Genomic DNA, 21,365 nt, shown 5'->3' with positions numbered 1-21,365 from the left:
AATAGATAGATAGATAGATAGATAGATAGATAATAGATAGGAGATAGATAGATAGATAGATAGATAGATAGATAGATAGATAGATAGATAGATATGAGATAGATATATGATAGATAGGAGATAGATGGATAGATAGATAGATAGATAGATAGATAGATAGATAGATAGGAGATAGATAGATAGATAGATAGATAGATAGATAATAGATAGATAGAAAGATAGATAGGAGATAGAAAGATAGATAGGAGATAGATAGATAGATAGATAGATAGATAGATAGATAGATATGAGATAGATATATGATAGATAGATAGATAGATAGATAGATAGATAGGAGATAGATAGATAGATAGATAGATAGATAGATAGATAGATAGATATGAGATAGATAGATAGATGGATAGATAGGAGATAGATAGATAGATAGATAGATAGATAGATAGATATGAGATAGATAGATAGATAGATAGATAGATAGATAGATAGCAATAGATAATCCACGGCACTCACGGGGTTAAACGGTGAAAAAAGTAAGAGATTTATTGCATTATTCCAAAACAAGACACGACGTTTCGGTAACCTCACGTTACCATCCTCAAGTGTAACGTGAGGTTACCGAAACGTCGTGTCTTGTTTTGGAATGCTGCAATAAATCACTTACTTTTTTCACCGTTTAACCCCGTGAGTGCTGTGGATTATCTATTGCTATTTGGGAACGATCTGTGGTCAGGATCCAGGACCGCTGGCACCCGAATATTTTTGAGCAGTGCTGCTTAGATTTTCTGTTACATAGATAGATAGATAGATAGATAGGAGATAGATAGATAGATAGATAGATAGATAGATAGATAGATAGATAGATAGATAGGAGATAGATAGATAGATAATAGATAGATAGGAGATAGATAGATAGATAGATAGATAGATAGATAGATAGATAGATAGGAGATAGATAGATAGATAGATAGATAGATAGATAGATAGATAGGAGATAGATAGATAGATAGATAGATAGATAGATAATAGATAGATAGATAGGAGATAGATAGATAGGAGATAGATAGATAATAGATAGATAGATAGATAGATAGATAGATAGATAGATAGATAGGAGATAGATAGATAGATAGATAGATAGATAGATAGATAGATAATAGATAGATAGATAGGAGATAGATAGATAGGAGATAGATAGATAGGAGATAGATAGATAGATAGATAATAGATAGATAGGAGATAGATAGATGATAGATAGATAGGAGATAGATAGATAGATAGATAGATAGATAGATAGATAGATAGGAGATAGATAGATAGATAGATAGATAGATAGATTATAATTAACACCTTTTTAATTCTATGTGATTTTACCATTTGTTCATCATTCATTCATCATCTTGATAACTTTTGCTTTCTGCATGTTTATCCAGTCCCCTGGCACTTACTCACATAGCATTCTCTCCAGCAAGAATCCCAGACCATCATCCGTACAATACAGTTTCATCCCAGTATCAGGCACCAGTTAATTTCTTGTTTACAAGAACCTCTCTTAGATCGATAAGAAGCTGATGAACCTTTGCCAGTGAAATCCCAAAGGCCTCACAAGGCTTAGACATAAACACTGACATGAGGCAACTATATCTAATACAACTCGAAAATACCTTTAGATACATGGGTAGAGAAAAATTACAATGTCTACGTATTTATCATATTGAACACTGTGGACTGTAGACTGATGGATACAGATCAATCATTTGCCATTCATAAATGTGAAGTATAATTACTTTCAGTGGAATGATAAAAAACCTCATAGTCATAAAAATGAGATCTGTAAGTAGTCCTCACGTTTATAGTTTCGATAATAAATTGCGCGTTTGATAGATCCATTGTCTACTGCATTCCCCTACTTGAGAGACACTTACAAATTTGTTCATTATTTTCTAGTGGATGAGATTCATCATTGTTAATGTAATACTTGAAGGGATTGTCATAGCACAATCTCTTAAAAACATGAGCGCTTGCTCGTCAGTCCTGTAAACTGTGTAAAACAGCCCATTTGGCTCCCTAACCAATTCCATGGACTACAGCCAGATCAGAGGGTTATGGATCCCAGAAGTGGGACTTGCATCTATTAGACATTTATAGAATATCTGTATATCAAACTGTAAATGTCCAGATGGGAATATTCTTTAAAGGGGTAGTTCACAAAAAAAAATCTTTCAAATCAACTGGTGCCAGAAAGTGCCAGAGATTTGTATTCAAAAATCTCTAGTCTACCAGTACTTATCAGTTGCTGTATGTCCTGCAGGAAGTGGTATTCATTGCAGTCTGGAAACGTTTTCTATAGGGATTTTTTACTGCTCTGGACAGTTCCTGGATAGACATGGATAGAAGTGGCAGCAGAGAGCACTGTGTCAGACTGGAGAGAGTACACCACTTCCTGCAGGACATACTGCAGCTGATAAGTACTCGAAGACTTGAGGTAGAAGTAATCGAAGCAAATTACAAATCACTGGCACTTTCTGGCACCAGTTGGTTTGAAAGAAAAAAAATTTGGAGAACAACCCCTTTCACAGTATGCGCATAAGAGATTAGCCAGATCAGTTTGCGATCTAAGGTTTACTCATTAAACTACATTTAACAGTATATACATTTGAATATGCATAAGGGATCGATATTGGGGGAGGCTGTGGATGTTGTGTATCTAGACTTTTTAAAGGCATTTGATACTGTGCCACATGAAAGGTTGGTCTATGAGGATGCTGGGACTATGTAAATGGGTATGCAAATGGTTAGTAACTGGTTGTGTAATAGAAAACAGATTGATGGAACATATTCAGATTGGGTTTTAGTTACTAGTGGGGTACCACAGGGATCATTGTTGGCTTCACTTCTTTTTAATATTTTTATTAATGTTCTTGTAGAGGGGCTACAGAGTAGAATCTCCATTTTTGCAGATGATACTTAACTGGGTAAAGTAATCAGTACAGAGGAGGATAATATCATATTACAGAGGGATTTGGAGAAGCTGGAGGCTTGGGCGGTGAAAGAGCAAATGAAGTTTAATGTGGATAAATGTAAGGTTATGCATTTGGGCTGTAGAAATAATAAGTACAGTTATGTGCTAAATAATAAAACACTGGGTAAAGCTGCTTCTGAAATGGACCTGGGGGTATTAGTGGACAGTAAACTCAACTTTAGTGATCAGTGCCAGGCAGCAGCTGCCAAGGCTAATACAATAATGGGATGCATCATAAGAGGCATAGATGCTAAAAATGAGAACATAGTTTTGCCTCTTTATAAATCACTGGTCAGACCACACATGGAATACTGTGTACAGTTTTGGGCACCGGCATATGAGAAGGACACTGCAGCGCGTTGGGCTTGGGGCTACAAGTTTAAAAGTTGTTATTTAGGACAATAATTGCATCACCTGCCGAATGGACCCCAGGACAGATCTTGGATTAAAAGCAGCTATCGAAAGGTACAAGTGGTTTGGGGGGTTCAGATTGTGGGTACAGAGTTGCTTTAACTGGTCCTTTTGTTTTTCTCAGCTAATAAATAACCTGCCTCTTCCTCTCATCCTGCCGAATCCTTAGTGCCCTGTGCCTATTGAAAAAGCGTTTCTTGCCTGTCCGCCTGTCCCTGTTTCTGACCATTAGCCCGATTCCTGACTTTATTCCCTCCACCTGCCCAAGATCTTCTAGCCTGTTTCCTGACTATGTTGCCTGCCGTCTGCCCTCAACCTTCTGACGTTTTTTTCAGTGTGTTCACTACTCCAGCCGTTTCAACAGCTCCCATGTTCCCCTTGCTTACCGGAGGCTCCATTTGTCTGGTATGCTGTTACTTTCTGTCCCTGCTGCAGCCCAGTGTCACCAGCCAAGCCCCACTGGGGTTTTTGGATGGACCTGAAGTCACTTCCTAATGTCATTTTATAGATTTATATTGCAGAAAATGACTTCAAATGCAATTAGCCAGTGATGGGTGAACCTAGGTGCTGCAGCATGGAATGTCTGTATGTTCGTACGTACGAACATGACGCTAATTGTTAGTATCCGCAGATCACAAACAATTTGTTTGATGATCAGAATGGTTACAACGGTCATTTTAAAATGTTGAACTTGCGAACGTACGAAACTGCATAAATTACGCTTTGCGTCTGATCATCTCTACGCATGTTTGTAACTTTAGACCAAAGCGTTCGCAATCTGTACGCAACTGCATAATTTAAACTTTGCACCTGATAACTTGTACGCATGTGCGTAGACCAAAATGCACGTTTCTACCGTACAGTCGTAATTTGTTTGTGAAACTTCGCCTAATACAAACCGATCACGATAATTTTTAATATTCATGTTCAGGATGCAACTCGAACATCGGGATGTTCACTCATCACTAGCAGGGACCCAAACCAGCAGCAGAACACCGAAACTTAGTGGCTGGCAAGCGGAAAGAGCAGGGAAGCCATTTACCCTGACTACCCATGTGCTGGGAGGTTAAAATGCTGTTAAAGGCTATGTTCAGACTACGTAAACCTACGGCCATAGTTCTGGCCGCAGAACTACAGCCGTAGATTTGCGGGGTGGAACATAGCATTGTTTGCTATGGGATCCCGGCCAGAGCGTACACACATCGTATACAATCCGGCCGGTTCCCATGTGGCGCCGCAAACAACTGACAGGTCCACTGTGTGGCAGTTCACACAGTGAAGCGAGCGGCTTCGGACGCATCCGTAGTGTGAACACAGCCAAAAACTGTAGGTTTTTGGAAATGATTCGGCAAGATTGATAACAATTGCTATAATTTAAGTCATAGCAATCTTCGAAATAGCATAACAAAGGCAGTTTTGACAGTTTATGAATGAAACAACATTTCCCAGTACTTGTTATGTGCCCTTTAAAAACGGAGATCAGCTCAGCTGCCATCTTACTCTGCTAAACAAATTTCCATCTAACTTCACGCATTGCTATTTTATGTCCAAGAAATTCCCGCAGTGAATACTAACTGTCCTTCGGGAGTGCAGACAGTATGAGGGTGGTGAGACTTCAGGCAATATTTCCTGGGAATTGTATGCAAATTAATATTAGCAAGAGACTTCTTCAAAGCATAGCAAGTGCTGCACGTTCTGTAATACAATTATATTAGAGGTTTCAGGTAAAGGGGATTTTATTATTATTATTATTATTATTATTATTATTATTAGGGGAAAGGGGCAGTGGAGAATGGGTTAAATACTTACTTCCTTACCCATGGCATCAATAGCTGTTTTACATAGTATAACCGAACCACTATGGTTTTTATGCGTGGTATGTACAGTGGGTCATGTTTTAGTTTGAGCAATTCTTGGATCCTTACTAAGTAACTCATCCACCTGTCAAGAAACTATGGAGTCCTACTGATGTCAGACGATAAGTGTAAAGTAAAGCTCCCTGCAGTCATTGCTCTTGTCAATTATACTTAGCATACTGTAGCTTATGTATGTAAAAATAATCTTTTAAAGCTTTAATATTAGGTTTGAAGGGGATTATCTTGGTTCTATGACCCAATTTATGATTTTATTATTTTTTTTTTATTATGGAGTTCACTGTAGTAACAGTTTGCAATAAGTCACACCCACTGGTCGCTGATGGGAGTCAGAATTTTATCAGCTCCTAAAATTTAAAAATCTAAATCTATAAGTAAATGGTTATGTATGAGCTTTGGCTTACTAGATCAGAAATATAAAGGTATATTAAAAAATAAATCTGTTTCCAGACATCTGGATCTAATGGGGATACATTCCTTTAGCACAGGGGTCTCGGGACACTAGTTTGCGGCCCCCCACCTCAATGGTAGCTTTCCTGTAAGTGCGGCCCTCATCAGCTGCTCAGCCGCGATTGGCTGAGCTTAACTTTATGCTCAGCCAATCGCGGCTGAGCAGCTGGTGACGCGGCAGAGGGGGGCCGGCATCAGGGACGGCTGCGGCTGTTCGGCCGGCCTCCCGAAGATGACGGAGAGGTAGGCGGTGGCGGTGGTAGGAGGGGAGGTGTGCAGTGCAGGGGTCTACAGCTGCCTAGCAGAGCCGCCGCCCCCTAGCGTCCCTGCCACACATGCAGCTCCCCGGTCTCTGGAGGAGGAGGCCGCGGGGACTGCAAGGTGATCGCATGGCTGCAAGTCCTGGGGCTGTTCAGCAGGATCCGATCCTGCTTTACAGCCCCAGGACTTGCAGCGATGCGATCACCTCACCCTGCAGTTCCCTCGACCTCCTCCTCCAGAGATCGAGGAGTTGCATGTGCGGCTGAGAGGAGAGCGCCAGTGCCGGGGGTGAGAGGAGGAGGAGGGGTGTGTGCCCACCTCCCCCCAGTCACCTGTGTCACCCCCCAGTCCCTTCTCAGAGACTCCCAGTCCCCTGTGTCACCCCCTGCTCCCCCCCAGTCCCCTGTGTCCCCCCCTGCTCCCCCAGTCCCCTCTTAGAGACCCCCAGTCCCCTTTGTCACCCCCAGTCCCCTGTGTCACTCCCCTGCTCCCCCCAGTCCCCTGTGTCACCCCCCCAGCTCCCCTCTGTCACCCACCAGTCCCCTGTGTCACCCCCCTGCTCCCCCCAGTCCCCTGTGTCACTCCCCAGCTCCCCTCTGTCACCCCTGCTCCCCCCAGTCCCCTTTAAGAGACCCCCAGTCCTCTCTGTCACCCCCAGTCCCCTGTGTCAAAGAGACACAAATAGACCATCAATACTGTACCTGATCAGTGCACAAAGAAAGAAAAAACTGAAAAAATTTTGCTGCATGTGCAGATGAATATAACCAGAGTATTCGAGTGCACGTTTACCTGTTGTGGTCGTACACGCTCAGGTACAACTCTAACATGCGCACAATGTAGATCAGTAGAGAACCTACACCTGACACCCCCCACACTATGCAGTTAACATGGACAAAAGCTCTTTCCAGTTCATTGTCTAGTAGTGGGCCAAAGTGAATGGGAACTGAACTGCAGTTTTATTGTGAATTTCATTGGGAATAATAATACAAAATGTTATTGTAGCAAATACTGGAGTTCCGCATTGACTTGCTACAGTAGACTACGTTTATTGAACCCAGTGGACACACCGCAGGGATGCCCTTCTATATGTTTGAATACGTTTTGCTTATTCTTTTCTTTTTTTTTATGCACTCCTGCAATGTATGAAAGATTTCTGATGTGAATATACCCCAAGACCTAACAGAGCTTTATTCTTCAGCTGTTGAATATTGCCGCGTTCTAAAGACAGCACTACCACACTAATGATCAATCCATAGGCTTTTCACACTTGATTTATTTAAGAGCTTTTCAGTAAACCTTTCACTGCGTCAGGGAGGAATTTAAACAAGCATCCACCAAATAAAACAACCAGGCCATTTAATGTCTCCTCGTATTTGCAACCTCTCATTTATGTGACAAGGGAAGAGGTGGCGTGGAGTGATTGAAGATCAAAAGAGGTGCAGTAAAGAAAAGAAAATACGCACATATACGCTATTAGGAAAAATCGTAAAAAACAAATTATAATATTTAGACCCTTTCAGTCTATTGCTGACAAGGTCGTAAAGGCTGCGGCAGTTGTTTGCTCTCTTGCCTATGCTAGAATGACATTTTCCCTGGAATCTGCATGGTAAATCTGTTCCATAATTCTGATTGCGTATACCAATCGACCCGCATACATAACACCAGCCGACTTAGACATTATGACCACTTGCTTGCGTGCGGATGTCAGGAGGAACTATTTAAAATTTGGTCGCATTAAGAAAGCATTTCCATACACAATATTGTATCGAGAGCGAACTGTAATGTTATTCGCACTATCATTATGAATTATTCAACTGCATTAACGTCTTCTGATATTCTAAATTGCTAAATGAATGTATCAGGACAGGTACAAGCTGAGCAGCAATAGAACAGAAGCTTCTATTTTATCATGCCCGGAAAATAACACTTTTTTTTTGTTACATACAATTTTTTTTCCTTTTAGTATATATTGAGATTGTCAAGTCTAAGGTTTATAGGGAACAGCCTGTTCCAAGGATGATTTTTTATAATTTCACTATTCACTGTGTATTATTAAAGGTTTTATAGTCTTGGCACCAACATTAATTTGAGCCAGGCCCACTAGATTTATGGACACCTAGAAAATGTCAAGATGACTGATTTAAAGGTTGGCTTGATACATTTATCAGTTTAAAAATTGATATTTCCCACGCTAAGAATTGCAGGGTTTGACATTTCATATGTATTTTGGAATAAATCACTATATTAAAGTTAGAGACGAGAGTCCGAAACCATAATAAGCCAAGAAAAACTATGTGAACAGTGTGAATCTGGCAACAAGCATTAGGTTTGTATTGTGGATTATAGCCCTATTAATTAGGCCAAATTGGGCAGATATTACCCCATGTAATATAGACAATGAGAAGATGAGCTGAGGAGCGAGCCATTTTTCACTCATCAACTGATCTTTGTGTTTCAACAAGTTTAAAAATTATAATTTTTATAATTATCAGCGACTGACCACACATTGCTCTGTGTAGTAGGTGATACACGGACGACAGCTGAATAAAAGGGTACTCCAGCATTAGTATATAGAAAATAATAAAGATGTTATGCCTCTCCAACTCTCCTGGTGTTCCCCACTGACCATAGCCACCACCGACACTTCCGAACCCGCTCAACCAACCACGGCCATAACACTTTCTGTCTTGGTCAGTCATTGGCTGAGCGGGCTGTCACTACAGAGACTGGTTCTTAATTGTCAACAAGGGATGAAGAAGGACATGGCAGAAGGACACTGGGGGAGGATGAAGAGGTAAGCATAGCTAATTTATTATTTTATATATACTGTACCAAGTAACACTTTAAAGTAGGGACTGCATGGACATCGCTAATGATGTCTGTGCAGCCCTTGGCGCACAATCATTGAGCCCTCTAATGGGCTCTGTCTGCTAGCACTTACTCCACACATCGGGCCATGTAATATGGCGCCAAAGGTTTCTCTCTTTGTAACATTGTCTCTCATGGTAGGTGTGAAACTGTAAGGGGTTGATGAGATTACACTGACAATATTCAATAGTTAGGGGTTTGACTACTTTAATCATCAATGATCACTAGAAAAACGTGGCAGTGCTGATAATATCTACTTAAGCTGGACAGCCATTGAAGCAAAATCTAACTTTATGACTATAAAAAGAAATGCTACACATTTTCTACTCAGATTCTTCTTTCTATCCTGCCTATCTGTATGAGTTACCACTAGCGGTGAGAGAACCTCGAGCATGTTCAGGTTAATATAATACTTGAGTGTGCAGCATTTGAATACCAGAGGCTGAAGAAGTTGGACACAGCCCTAGGGAGTCCTGGAAAACATGGCAGCCTTAGGACTGCATTCAACTTCTCCAGCCACCGATAAGGTTCTCTAGGATCTCTAAGTATCTCTAAGGATCTCTAGTGACCACACTATCCCCGTGTGCAAAAGACCATGGGCTACAAGGATCTTAGAAATTAGACAAATTACACGTGCAAAAATTAAATAGTTTTTTTTTTATCTCCAACCTCCGAAAAATGGATGCAGCCCAACAGTGAACATATCTATTCTTCCAATTTCAATACATTAAATATACTGTCGTTTGATTCACTCAACCAGCTCTACATCTAGTCTATCGTACATCGAATCCAACAAAGTTGGTAAATTTCAAAATTGAGAAAACGTTTTTTTCTATAAGAAGACTAAATTGAAAAAAATTACAAATAAATGTAAATATATAGTTATCATGTAAAAGCATAAAATGGTTTATAGTCAATGTTTATTGCTATTCATTTTATAAAAAATCAATAGTATTCTCCACGTCATTTACTCTTTGATGGGTTTTATTTAGAGTAAAAACTCTTTGAGACAACAACCAAAATATCATATCAGCATAGGGTACTACTGTCAACAGGATGACAAAAAAATTTCAAGGGAGAAATCTTGTTGGTAAACCTCTCTTGCTGATTGTCATAGTCATGTACTATGTGAAGATTTTCTTTCAGTGTCCCCTTTTTATAAAATTACTGTATGCAATAGTCCAAAATCACATGATCTTGAATAAATGTGTTAGTGTGAGCACTTTGGACATGTGACAAATCCAAACTTTACATTTTTTTTTCTTTAGTGGTGTTGGTAGCTGTCTTAAAGGCTTTTAAATGCATTTTTGTTAGAATAGCAATTACTTGTTATGGTGCAAAAATACTTTTCCTTCCTGTCTGCTGCAAAGAGAAATCCATCAGAGAATAAAGATCAGTCATAAACGGCCGGGTCATAAACGAGCTCAGAAGGTCATTTAGGAGGGAAGGTAAAGAAATGAAGGAATTAATACACTTTCAATAACTGACAGCCAAACAAATTGTTCAGCTGTCAGTTATCTCTCCTTTCCGGCCCTTGGCCTCCACATAAACAAGAACATTCAGCATGGTCAAGTGATCCTGTGTTCTCTATGGGCAGGGGAGGGTTAATCCATAGTCACTGCATCTGTCGGCGGTCCATCAGGAGAGCCCCATACACCCTATACCAACAGCCGAACCCACTGCCAATGGTCAACAAAAATGTAAGGTTTATGGAGGCATTTAGGTAAGTTTTGCACTGGCTTTATATTTCACAAAAATGACCCCTCCCCCCCACCCCCAGAAAAAAAAAAAAATGACATGGTGTTTGTTTGTTTTTCTCCAAAACTCAGGCGGACAGATTTTAGCTGGAGGTCAATGGAAGTTTTTGAGATACTGGACTTTTTTTTTTAAGGTGGCTTTTTTTCCCCTCTCTGGAGTTTTTCAGGCTCTGTAGCAGTTTTTCCAAGATGTAGCATGCTGAGGGTGTGGCATTTTTTCTGCAAACTGTGGCATTTCTCTATCATAGAGTTCAATGGAAGTTCTTTTGCTTAACTAAAAAACACCAAAGCTCATGTGTATGATGTTTTAAGTGCTGTTTTTGGACCCAAAAAGTGATGGTCTGGCTTCCAGGGGGATAAGTTAACCCCTTGTGGGCCAGATTGTGCTCTGTTGGGGGGCAGAGGGTTACCTCCAGCGTCTTCTTTCGATCAGCCAATCAGTGACTGAGGCAGGATCCCACTGCAGCTGCTGACTGGCTGAGCAGAGACTTCTGCATTTTCAACCTCGGCTGCTGATTGGCTGAACGAACATTTGAAAGAGTATGGCACACATGAAGCTTAGTTAAAAAAGAAGTCTGGTAAAAAAAAAAAAAAAGAGGACATCTTTGGTGAGTATGACCCCCCCACACACACATACACACATGCCACTGCACCCCTCCCAGCAAGTAAGGGGGTCGCTTATCCCTCAGGGGGTTAAAGAATTGCAATACAGCCTAACTTGACACCTTGGGTGCCAGACTGTAGACAACTATCTACAGATTGAGCATACTGTAAGAAGTGGGAACACCTGTCAAAATCATAGCTATTCTGCAGATGCCTTTTTTCGTGTGTGTCTCTCTTTTTTGTTTTTCAGATATTGGCATCCTGATTATGTTGATTATGTTGTATTCAGTGGATTACGATGATGATGATTTGTTGAATAAAATGGTCAACAAGGGATGTTGATGTTTTTTTTTTAATGAAAATAATTTTTTTTTTACTTGTATATTGTCTTTTTTCTTTACAGGCTTAGCAGTAGAAGCCATCTGATAGACAACATCCATTACTAAGTCAGGGCTTAGTTGGTAAAAATGGCGAACACTAACCCCAACATTATTACTCCAGTACCCAGTACTGGGAAGATCGGGTACCAGTAGTCTCGGACCGTCAAAAAATGGCACTCCTGGACTGAATTGTAGCAGGCTGGTATTGTTAGGCTGGGGAGGGCCAAAAAAAATGGCCCTAGCCACCCTGATAATACAAGGCTGCTGCTAAAGTGCAGGAACACCATTTTTGACTGTCTAAGACTACTGGTACTTGGTTCTTCCCATAACCCCAGTAGCAGTGGGTACTGGAATAATAAGGGGGGAGTTAGTTATTAGCTATTTAGTTAATCACAGTGAGTTAATTAAGAACCTGACCTCAGAATAACCCTCCCAGCATTACAAAGAAGCTACAATGTTGCAGATAAAGCCTGCCAGGGAGTTTTTTACATCATCTTTCTCAAAAGGGAGGAGGGGGAGACAGAGAGAAAGGCTCACACATAGATTTTTGCATGTGGGGGAACTGGGGGAAGGAGACTGAATAGATAATAAGTATGGAATAAATTGTTAGTCTCACCATGGGCAGCAACATATAAAAAGTTATGTTTGAGTGGAATACCCCTTTAATAGAGACCCATGTAAAAATATTTTTTCTACTATAAATATAGTGGGGTGAAAAGGATTCAAAGCTATACATAGCTTTCAAAGTGTTACTGTCACACCTCGGCACAATTTTCTCTACTCCATCTTCTTACAGGAGCCAGGTTCTATAGTAAGTCTACAGAGCCCACCACCTGAGATGTGTACAGCAGTGAGTTGGAGAGAGAAATGTTAGTGATCAGTGGGTGTCTAAATACCCAGACCCTGACTAATAAACATTTTAGATATGCCTGTGTGACATGTCAAATTTTATTTTGTGACAGTAAAGCTTCAAAGCGTTTCTGTAAAGGAGCTTTATTTTCAAGAGCAGAATACCTGCATGAAATCTGAAGTTGGTTTGTGAACTGCAAAGTCCATGTTAGCACTGTAATCTTACTGTATTTGTGACTGTACTCTTTGATTTTTGTACTTAACCCACCCCCCCACCCACCCCAATTTCTAATAATAAGAAACCCAAGGCCCCAAAGGATTCTTGGGAAGACATAACATTCTAACAAAGTAATTCTTTTTATAACAGGTAATGAAAAATGAGAGAACCAGTATTTTTTAATGCAGTCTCCAGACTGTTCACTTCCATCCAGGATTATGAACCCCGGAAGGGAAATAGAATTTTTATTATGAGTACCCAGATCCTTAACATTTCTACTAATGAATGCTATCCATGCCTAATAATTGAACACTTTGTAAAATACTAGTACAGTACTTGTAATATTTTAATCCTTTAGTGAAATCAGCAGCTAAGAAAAAAATAGATGAAACCTCAAGTAAGAAATCAGAGATAGAGACTGACTAAAATTGTCAGGTCCATAAGGTATCTCCACACAAATATACTACCAGCACAGTGTACAGTGTTCTTTCCCTAGAATGGAGTTTCCACTTTATCTCAGGTTTAAAGGGAACCAATCAGGGCTCATATGGTTTCCTGAACCGCTGTAGACAGCTCCTGCAGCAGCCGCCGCACGTACCATACCAGCAGTAGCTGTATACATGGAAAAAAGGACTTTAATCCCCCGGGCGCGTGACAGGCAGTGGCAGGTAAGTATTCATCTGGGCGGCTTTCCGCCCGTATCTAGCCACAACGCTCTGCCTGTCAGCGCTCTCGGAAACGATGAATGACAGGCAGAGAAGTCCTTTACTGGCCTTTAGGAGCGCCCAGATGACTACTTCCCTGCCGCTGCCTGTCACGCGCCCGGGGGATTAAAGTCCTTTTTCTCGGGCATACAGCTACTGCTGCAGCCGCTGCCGTACATGCCACGGCTTCTGCAGGAGCTGTATACAGCAGTTCAGGGAACCATATGAGCCAGATCGGGCTGATTGGTTCCTTTTAATAAGATTTGTAGTCAGAAGGATTCCACTTTTCACTTTTTTCACTTATGACTGTAGCTGCTGGGACCTTGGCGCGGTCCTTTGTTCCTAAGGTACTGTACGATTGAGACTGTGCTTTTAGCCATTAATTTGTGTTTGGTCTGTGTGTAATTGGCATTTTCCTGAGCTCTGTCTGAACACTGTCCTACTCCTTTTGCCTTGTTGATTGATTCACCTGCCTCACCTGTCTCTCCTCTGCTGAGTTCTGTTTGGCTACTTCACAGTTAACCTCTAATTTGCCTAGGTGATTGACATCTGGTTTCTCTACTCATTTTTGCTGAATCCTGGACCTCTGTTCCAATCACATTCTGATTTGACCCCTGACTTCCTATATATACTTTCTCATTTTGTTAACCCTTTGTCAGCTATAAGTCTTCCTTGGAAGCATGCTGGAGTTCTTTCTCTCTGTCTGCTACTTTGGCTTATCTTGACCTTGGCTCTGTTACTTGACTATTCCCTGCTTTTGTACTTTGCTGCCTGTTCGGTTTGGACCCCGACCTGTTGACTATTCCTCGTATGTAAGTTTGTCCTGTCCAGGTTTTGTGTTTCACGTTACCACAAGTTAGTGACTGTTGGCCAGGCACAAGTATTACCCAGGCAAGTGCCAGGATCCACAGCGCCTCTACAGTTGAGTGAGTAGTAAAATACTCAATTCATCACTACTTGAGTTAAGCATTTTTCAATGCTCGAATGCTTGACTTGAGTAACGACCCCATTGAAATCAATTGGAGACTTTAGCACTTTACCAGATGCACGCTACTGAAGGACACAGAGTGAAGGTTAACATAGGACTTTTTAACTCAGCAGTTAAATTTACCTTTTTTTGTCTTCATTTTTGAATATTTTGTTGCTTCAAGGGATGTTTAAACAAAATATACCAAAATTTTAATGAAAAAATGTAATAGCTTTGTGCAAAACACAATATGAATAAATGCAGGGGATGGGGGGAATGCTGGCAATTGCAAGAATTCCCATTAGTAATGTGTTTTGCAAACAGTTATTACCTGAGGCTTCCGGTTTCCATGGCTACCATTGGGGCTCTCCAATCACTTTGCAGAGCCCCGATGGACCACTAACAGAGAATTCTCCCTCTGTAGAGGGAGAATTCTCTGTCAGAGGCCCTATAGATGCTTCGGTGGTGCTGACCGCAGTAACTATAGGGTTAACTCTCAGCACCAGAGCGCTGCTCCGGTGCTGAGAGTTGCGGCGGGTCTCCGGCTATCACTGATAGCCGAGACCTGACGCAGATGACACAGGCGCAGCTCCTGCGCCTGTGTCATCCTGGATTGTAAATTAAGGTCGCTGCAGAATACGATATAGGCTACAGGGACATTAATTCTCTCTCTCACACACAGACGCACCCTGCCGCAGCCTATGCACACTGTAAAAAATATATACCATCACCTCCCAGGAAGAAAACAGTACATTGAGGACAGAGTTTAACTATTATTGCTACACTGCTTATGGCTTTTTCTGATTCTTCTTCTTCTCTATCTTCTCTTCTAGGAAGAGAACAGCACAGATCTCCCCACACACAATGAACTCATCCAGCTCAGAAACAAGTTACTAAAAAGTGGGCTCCAACTTATCCCAACCATCCTTATCTACGTTAATAGGGTCAGTGTGTCAGCAACTTACGTGACCTTGCTGTCACATACTCTTCTCAATGCTGAGGGCAGAGGTTCCAGCTCCACCTGGCCTTCTGCTGCTGCAGGTATGCACCAACATCATCGCCCAGGGAAAGGGGGTGGGGAAGAGTTGGGGCATCTGGGTTGCCAGTCCCAGCACGCAGGGGCTGACTGACCAGGAGAGCAGGGACACTGGGCCAATCACACAGCCAACCTTTCTTACTAACTAGTTTGAGATGGAGATTTAAACAGGCATCTCCAGTACAGAAATAGTGATAGTGTAATAGTTTTAGGTTCTGCTCTTTGTTTTGTGATCATGTACTATTTGCTATTGACTGTGTTGCTGTCCTCGGCTTGGCTTACGGTAATCCATTTGCTTTCTGATTTTGGTTCTGCTCAGCTTTCTTGGTATTGACCCCTGGCTTTTTTTTCCAGTTTTCCTATGGTATTTCTGAATTGTGGCCTGATGTTTCTGAACTGTGTTTTGACCTGGACTATTCTCTCCAACTTATGGCCTCAGTACTTAGCATTGTAGGGACAGTCACCCAGTTGTCACTTGCAGCCTAGTGCAAGATAGGAAGCAAATAGGAAGAGATAGAGGCTGTGGGTAAGATCAGGCCATTGCCACTGATAGAAGGAGGAAATGCTTCACCCTTTCTAATTTCAGAAAGTCTGTTTGTTTGATTGATAGAATATAAAATATATTAGTGAGTAACATTTATAAAATTTATTTGACCAGTCCAATAATGAAATTTTAATGAAACTTTTAAAGCTGGAGTCGGTAAAAAATGTTTATAACCAAAACTAGCTCCAACTCCACAACTCATCCTACTCTACAGCCCTGTTTCATATAGTGTGTAAGAATAACATAATCAAGATGCTTAGGAAACTAGATCAATGTGTTGTCCGCAAATATTTTTTTGCATTGATCCATGGATCCACCTCCAAATTCAATAAAATAATTACAACTACCTGTATTAGCTTATAGTAGGAAGAGCAGCTGTGGAGGACATACTGCTGCTCTTATACAAAAAATAAAATAATTATTTGGGCAGAGATACAGATGGAGAAGTTGTCCACCTATTTTTAATCTGATTAATATTGCATTGACGATAGGTAAAAGCACTGTCTTAGAACTGCCAAGGCTCTTTATACTTCCTCTGCACTCAGCTTCTGCCATTTCATCCTTCAGATGAAGACATGAGTAATCTGAGACAGGTTGCTAGGGACACAATTCCTGGCAAGCCTTGAAAAGGCATTGTATCAAAGGGCAGGTTTAAATACCAGTTTCCAACCATCTGCTGATATTAGAGGCAGGATGCAGGCAAGCCACAAAGATGCTTGCACTCCCATATAGCATTATTGCTTATTGCATCCTGCCTATAATAAGATAAGAGGAAACAATAATTGTAGGGTGAGTTGAGGATTCAATATATATATATATATATATATATATATATATATATATATATATATTATATAAAAAATAATTGAGTCCTATATCATGGCTCACTGTTGTTCCACATTGGGCCAGTATACACAGTAACTGGATGATGTATCACCATGGTTGAAACATCACGGTTCCCTGCAATAGCAACACCTTCGGATAGGGCAAAATTTTGACGATGAAGATGAAGACATAAAAAAAAGTTGTTTTACTATTGTTTACAGGTCTATTGTATTTGTAGGGGTTGTCCATATAATAATGCCTGGTCAGCTAAATCCTAGATTTTCCAAGGTGAATGGGTGATACCCTTATTATAACTCATAATTCCTTAATGGGACACTGTATATGAAATTAGGTTTCCTACTTAGACAACCTCTTAACACCGCAGTCATTTTACATATGAAGCAGACCACTCATTTTCTTTTTATTTCTGTTGCTTATATAGTACAAATATATCCCACAGCACTTTATAGATGTTGTTACTACTTACTGTCTCCATTGGGGTCCACATTTGATATTCCCTACCAGTATCCTTTCTTTGCCGTATAGGAGTAAGGGTATAGAGCGTCTCTTTGAGGAGACCACCAGACTGACGTATGAATTCTTGCAATGTTTCAAAAGAATGGAAAGAAAAGATCTTGCTCTACAGTGCCACCTACTGGAGGTAGCTTTCCTGCAAACCAATGTCTGTGCTTGAAACAGGATTGGGGATTATATGCCAAGCCAGAATCTCTCCCTGAAGGGAAAATTACTTTGTCATGTAGGCGGAAACCAGAGTACCAAGAGGAAATCCATGGAAGGACAGGGAGAAATAAACACTCTTTGCACTTATGATGTATATCCAGGATCCACAAGGATGAAAAGCAAGAGTGTTAACCACTAAGCCACTAGGCTGAACCAACTAAACCCTAGGTTATAAACCTGTTAGTATGCATAACCCATATCACACATCTAGGGGGTACTCACACTGTACTTATGTTTCCTTTTTATAATACAGCAGAGAGTCTAGGGGGTAATTTAATGTAATGTTTTTATTGACGAAACTTGTCTTAGGGAAATTGAGTAAGATTTTTCTAAGCTAAAACTGACTGTAAATGACCTACAAAGATATGCCACCCCCTTGCACTTATCTTCTCCAGCATCCAGCGCTGGAACCTCCTATCTGTAATTACTGCAGGCAAGTAGGTGTCAGTCATCGCTACCTGCCTCGCAGTCTGATGTGATGACGTACTGGAAGGTAACCTGCTGCTCTCCAGCTGCTCCAAACCGGCAGAACATCTTCAGAGTCACAGTGCATTGCCCAAAAGGGATTCCCAAGTAGATGTCAAAGTGCTTTGCAGAATTAATTTCAAGGAGATTTTTATATCACATTCTCCAATGTATCTTTTATTCCTCCAAAATGGGTTAATGACATATAAATGAACACATGCTGAGGTTTACTTGCCACCAAAAGGTCGAAATGTACTTGGTATGCCGTTGTGGTATAAATGCATATTATCCAATAAGTGAACTTGACTAAACATGAAATCCCAAATCTTTGTGGTAGCAATGAACCATGGTCTCCAGAGTAATGGAAAATACATTACATTTACCTCTTTTCTGTGCTTATTTGCTTGATTTCTGCTGGTCCCTCAGAGAGAGGAGTGGGTGGGAGATGATATCTTTGGGCAAAGGAGATCAAACCACATATTTTATTTTATTTATTTTTTTTAGTAAAGATACTATCATTCAATGGTTATAATGAGGATTTAGTACTAGTATGTACACTTCTTCTTCTTTATTATTATTATAATTATTATTATTATTATTATTATTATTTTATTACTACCGCGCTCTTATTGTTGTTAAAGTATTATATATATATATATATATATATATATATATATATATATATATTTGAAACATTCAATAAATTAAAAAATAAACATTGTTTTTTCTTTTCCATAAATATAAATCCGGGATGTCTCATATAGAAATTCAGTTACTAACCGAAAGCTAAATTTAGCATCTCATAACCCGATCAGCATGACTTAATATCCCTGGAAGCACACCACCGAGATAGCGATATAAGATGCTGAAGCACACTGTAGCACTGAAACAGTTACACTGTGACTCATTACATCACTGCTATAGCTGTTAGGAAGCTACCACTCAACCCCAGCTAATGTTACCATCATGAAACTAATCCGATTGAACTAATATACATTGCATCCACATCCGAGGTTGGTAATGACAGCCTGGCACCCCAGGATATGGATTTATTTTATAACACTGCCGTAGAAGGTGAACATTGCACTTTTTCAAAAGGCTTTTCTATCATCTTATTTGTTTCTATCTTGGGATTCTCTGACACCTTCACACCAGTAACTCTGATTTAACACTTCGATTCAACCTCTGCTGTCATTAGATTTCAGCAGAAAGCCCCCAGCCCCCCCCCCCCATCAAACCTTCCACTCTGTACTGTACCAATGTGCTCCTCTTGACACATTACGTAATGATCAGGCTGGGCTGCAAGGTGTGAGAGTCACCGAGATGCTGTATTTTTAGGCTTCAAGTAAATCCTCTTAACTATTGATGTGCAGAATAAAATAGCTCGGGCTTCTTGAAGCAGACATGTAGTATTTAAGGTGAGCTGTCTGCAGCAGTAGGTTAAAAGGATTAATTCCCATAGAATGATGAAGACTAATGATAAGGGAACCTTCAGAAATTCTCTTCTCCACTGATTCTTAAAGGGGCAACGTCACTTTTTTTCAGAGAGTGTTTTGTACCATTTCTGTCCAAGATGTTACACAGAGCAACAGTGTGCACCAACATGATCAGTGGCGGTGTACAATAAGAAGACATTAGACAGACGTATGGAGATTATATATGAGCACTGATCTCTATCCCTTACCTTAAGCCCTCTGATCTCCCCTAGATGTAGCTGCAGTCTCCTATTCACCTCCCGGATCAGATTGCTGTGATCTAGCATAGCACTCATCTTGTCAGCCTCTGCTCTTCGGAGTCGGACAATCAGCTCCTCCTTAGTCCACTTCATGAGCTCCTCATCCGAAACCTTTGCAAGGTCTTCCACCGAACTTTCCCCAACAACCTTTGCCATTTTGGCTTTGCACTTTTTCTCCACTTTTTTTGTTGTTGTTGGAATAATCCCTACACTGGAACTCACAGCTCGATCTCCAAACACTGTGCTACTAGAGGAACCCCCCCCAAAAAAAATTCTTAACAGAGACACCCAGATCCCTGGGTGACTTCTGGATCTTGCAACAAATAAAGGAACCCCTCTAGAAAGTCCATCTTTTTCCAAGCCATCTTATACATGGGCTGTTTGTTTGCCATCAATTCTTCTCCTAGGAAAAAAATAAATCCATGAATCCGTAGATTAAAATCCTAGAATAAAAATACCATTGTGATCTGTAAAGCAGCTTGTAGGAATCAATTACTCTACTACAAAGCATCTGCAGGCTCCTCTCATGTCCTCATGGCTATAGCTTTACTGCAGTAGAATGAATGAGAGCTTGCAGATGCTGCTGCCGGCATGCCTGTGTGGATCTTCTCCGTTGGGCTGCAGTGGGAATGCTCTTGACTTGGAAAAGAGTTCCATTGCCTGCAGCAGACACAAGACACTCTGGCTGCTGTTGCTGATGCTGATAATACAGCCCAAGTGAATTGACCCTTTCTTCTGTGCTGAGAAATGTGCAGGCTAGTCCCAGATAGAGGTTAAGGTGCGCCATCTGCTGGTCACTTTGGTTATTTTTCTCTAGAACGACAAAGAATCCAACTCAACAAGGCAAATTGTAATAAACTAAAGGACAATTATATCCTGAAAATAATTAAGCCATATTTACTTCTATTAATGTTACATTATCTCTGATATAGTTCTAGTTACATTGTTAACATTAATATTAAATAGAATCTTTTGAAAAGCATTGACATTTCCCCATGTGCTTCTCCCTGAATTTGCCGTCATAAATTGTCCAGTAGTATTTCTAACAGTTATTGTCAGACTGGTGGAAATGTTATCACATGAACAAAGCTATGACGACTCTGAAAGTTTCTTTCTTTTTAGTGTACAGGGCTCTATGGCCAATTTTACCCACACCCACCCAGGTAGAAAAATAAACTTTTATGAAAGGGTGTAATGATACACCTGGGGGGAGATTTATCGAACATGGTGTAAAGTGGCTGGCTCAGTTGCCCCTAGCAACCAATCAGATTCCACCTTTCATTCCTCACACACTATTTGGAAAATGAAAGGTGGAATCTGATTGGTTGTTAGAGGCAACCGAGCCAGTTGCACTTTACACCATGTTTGATAAATCTCCCCCCCTGGTGTAAACTGCCCACAGCAACCAATCACAGCTACTCTTATATTTTACCAGAGCTGAAAGCTGAGCTGTGATTGGTTGCTGTGGGCATTTTACACTAGGTGTATATTTACACCCTTTCATAAGTCTCCCCTAAAGTGTAGAGAACCCAATGAGAGGCAAACTGGAGACATTTCTCTCTTTACTTGCCCCCTGCAGAGGTATAGACTTAAAGGGGTTTTGAAAAGCATAGCACCTTTCTTCTAATAATAGCACACACCTGTGTGGAACTGAGTTGC

General features: G+C 40.6%; 1 protein-coding gene across 1 annotated transcript in view; it reads right to left on the bottom strand.

The window, feature by feature from the left end:
* The window catches only part of CCDC85A (coiled-coil domain containing 85A), a 211,400-nt gene extending 191,538 nt beyond the window's left edge, over positions 1-19,862 (bottom strand). Inside the window, exon 1 of the mRNA XM_069954923.1 lies at positions 19,656-19,862. Coding sequence (XP_069811024.1) covers positions 19,656-19,862 — 207 coding nt within the window. The remainder of the gene's footprint in view (positions 1-19,655) is intronic.
* Positions 19,863-21,365: the final 1,503 nt, after the last annotated feature.

Source organism: Dendropsophus ebraccatus, chromosome 15, assembly GCF_027789765.1.
Source record: "Dendropsophus ebraccatus isolate aDenEbr1 chromosome 15, aDenEbr1.pat, whole genome shotgun sequence".
In the NCBI taxonomy this organism is placed as follows: domain Eukaryota; kingdom Metazoa; phylum Chordata; class Amphibia; order Anura; family Hylidae; genus Dendropsophus; species Dendropsophus ebraccatus.
Note: the sequence above shows the minus strand (reverse complement) of the source record. Positions and strands in the feature narration are given on the sequence as shown.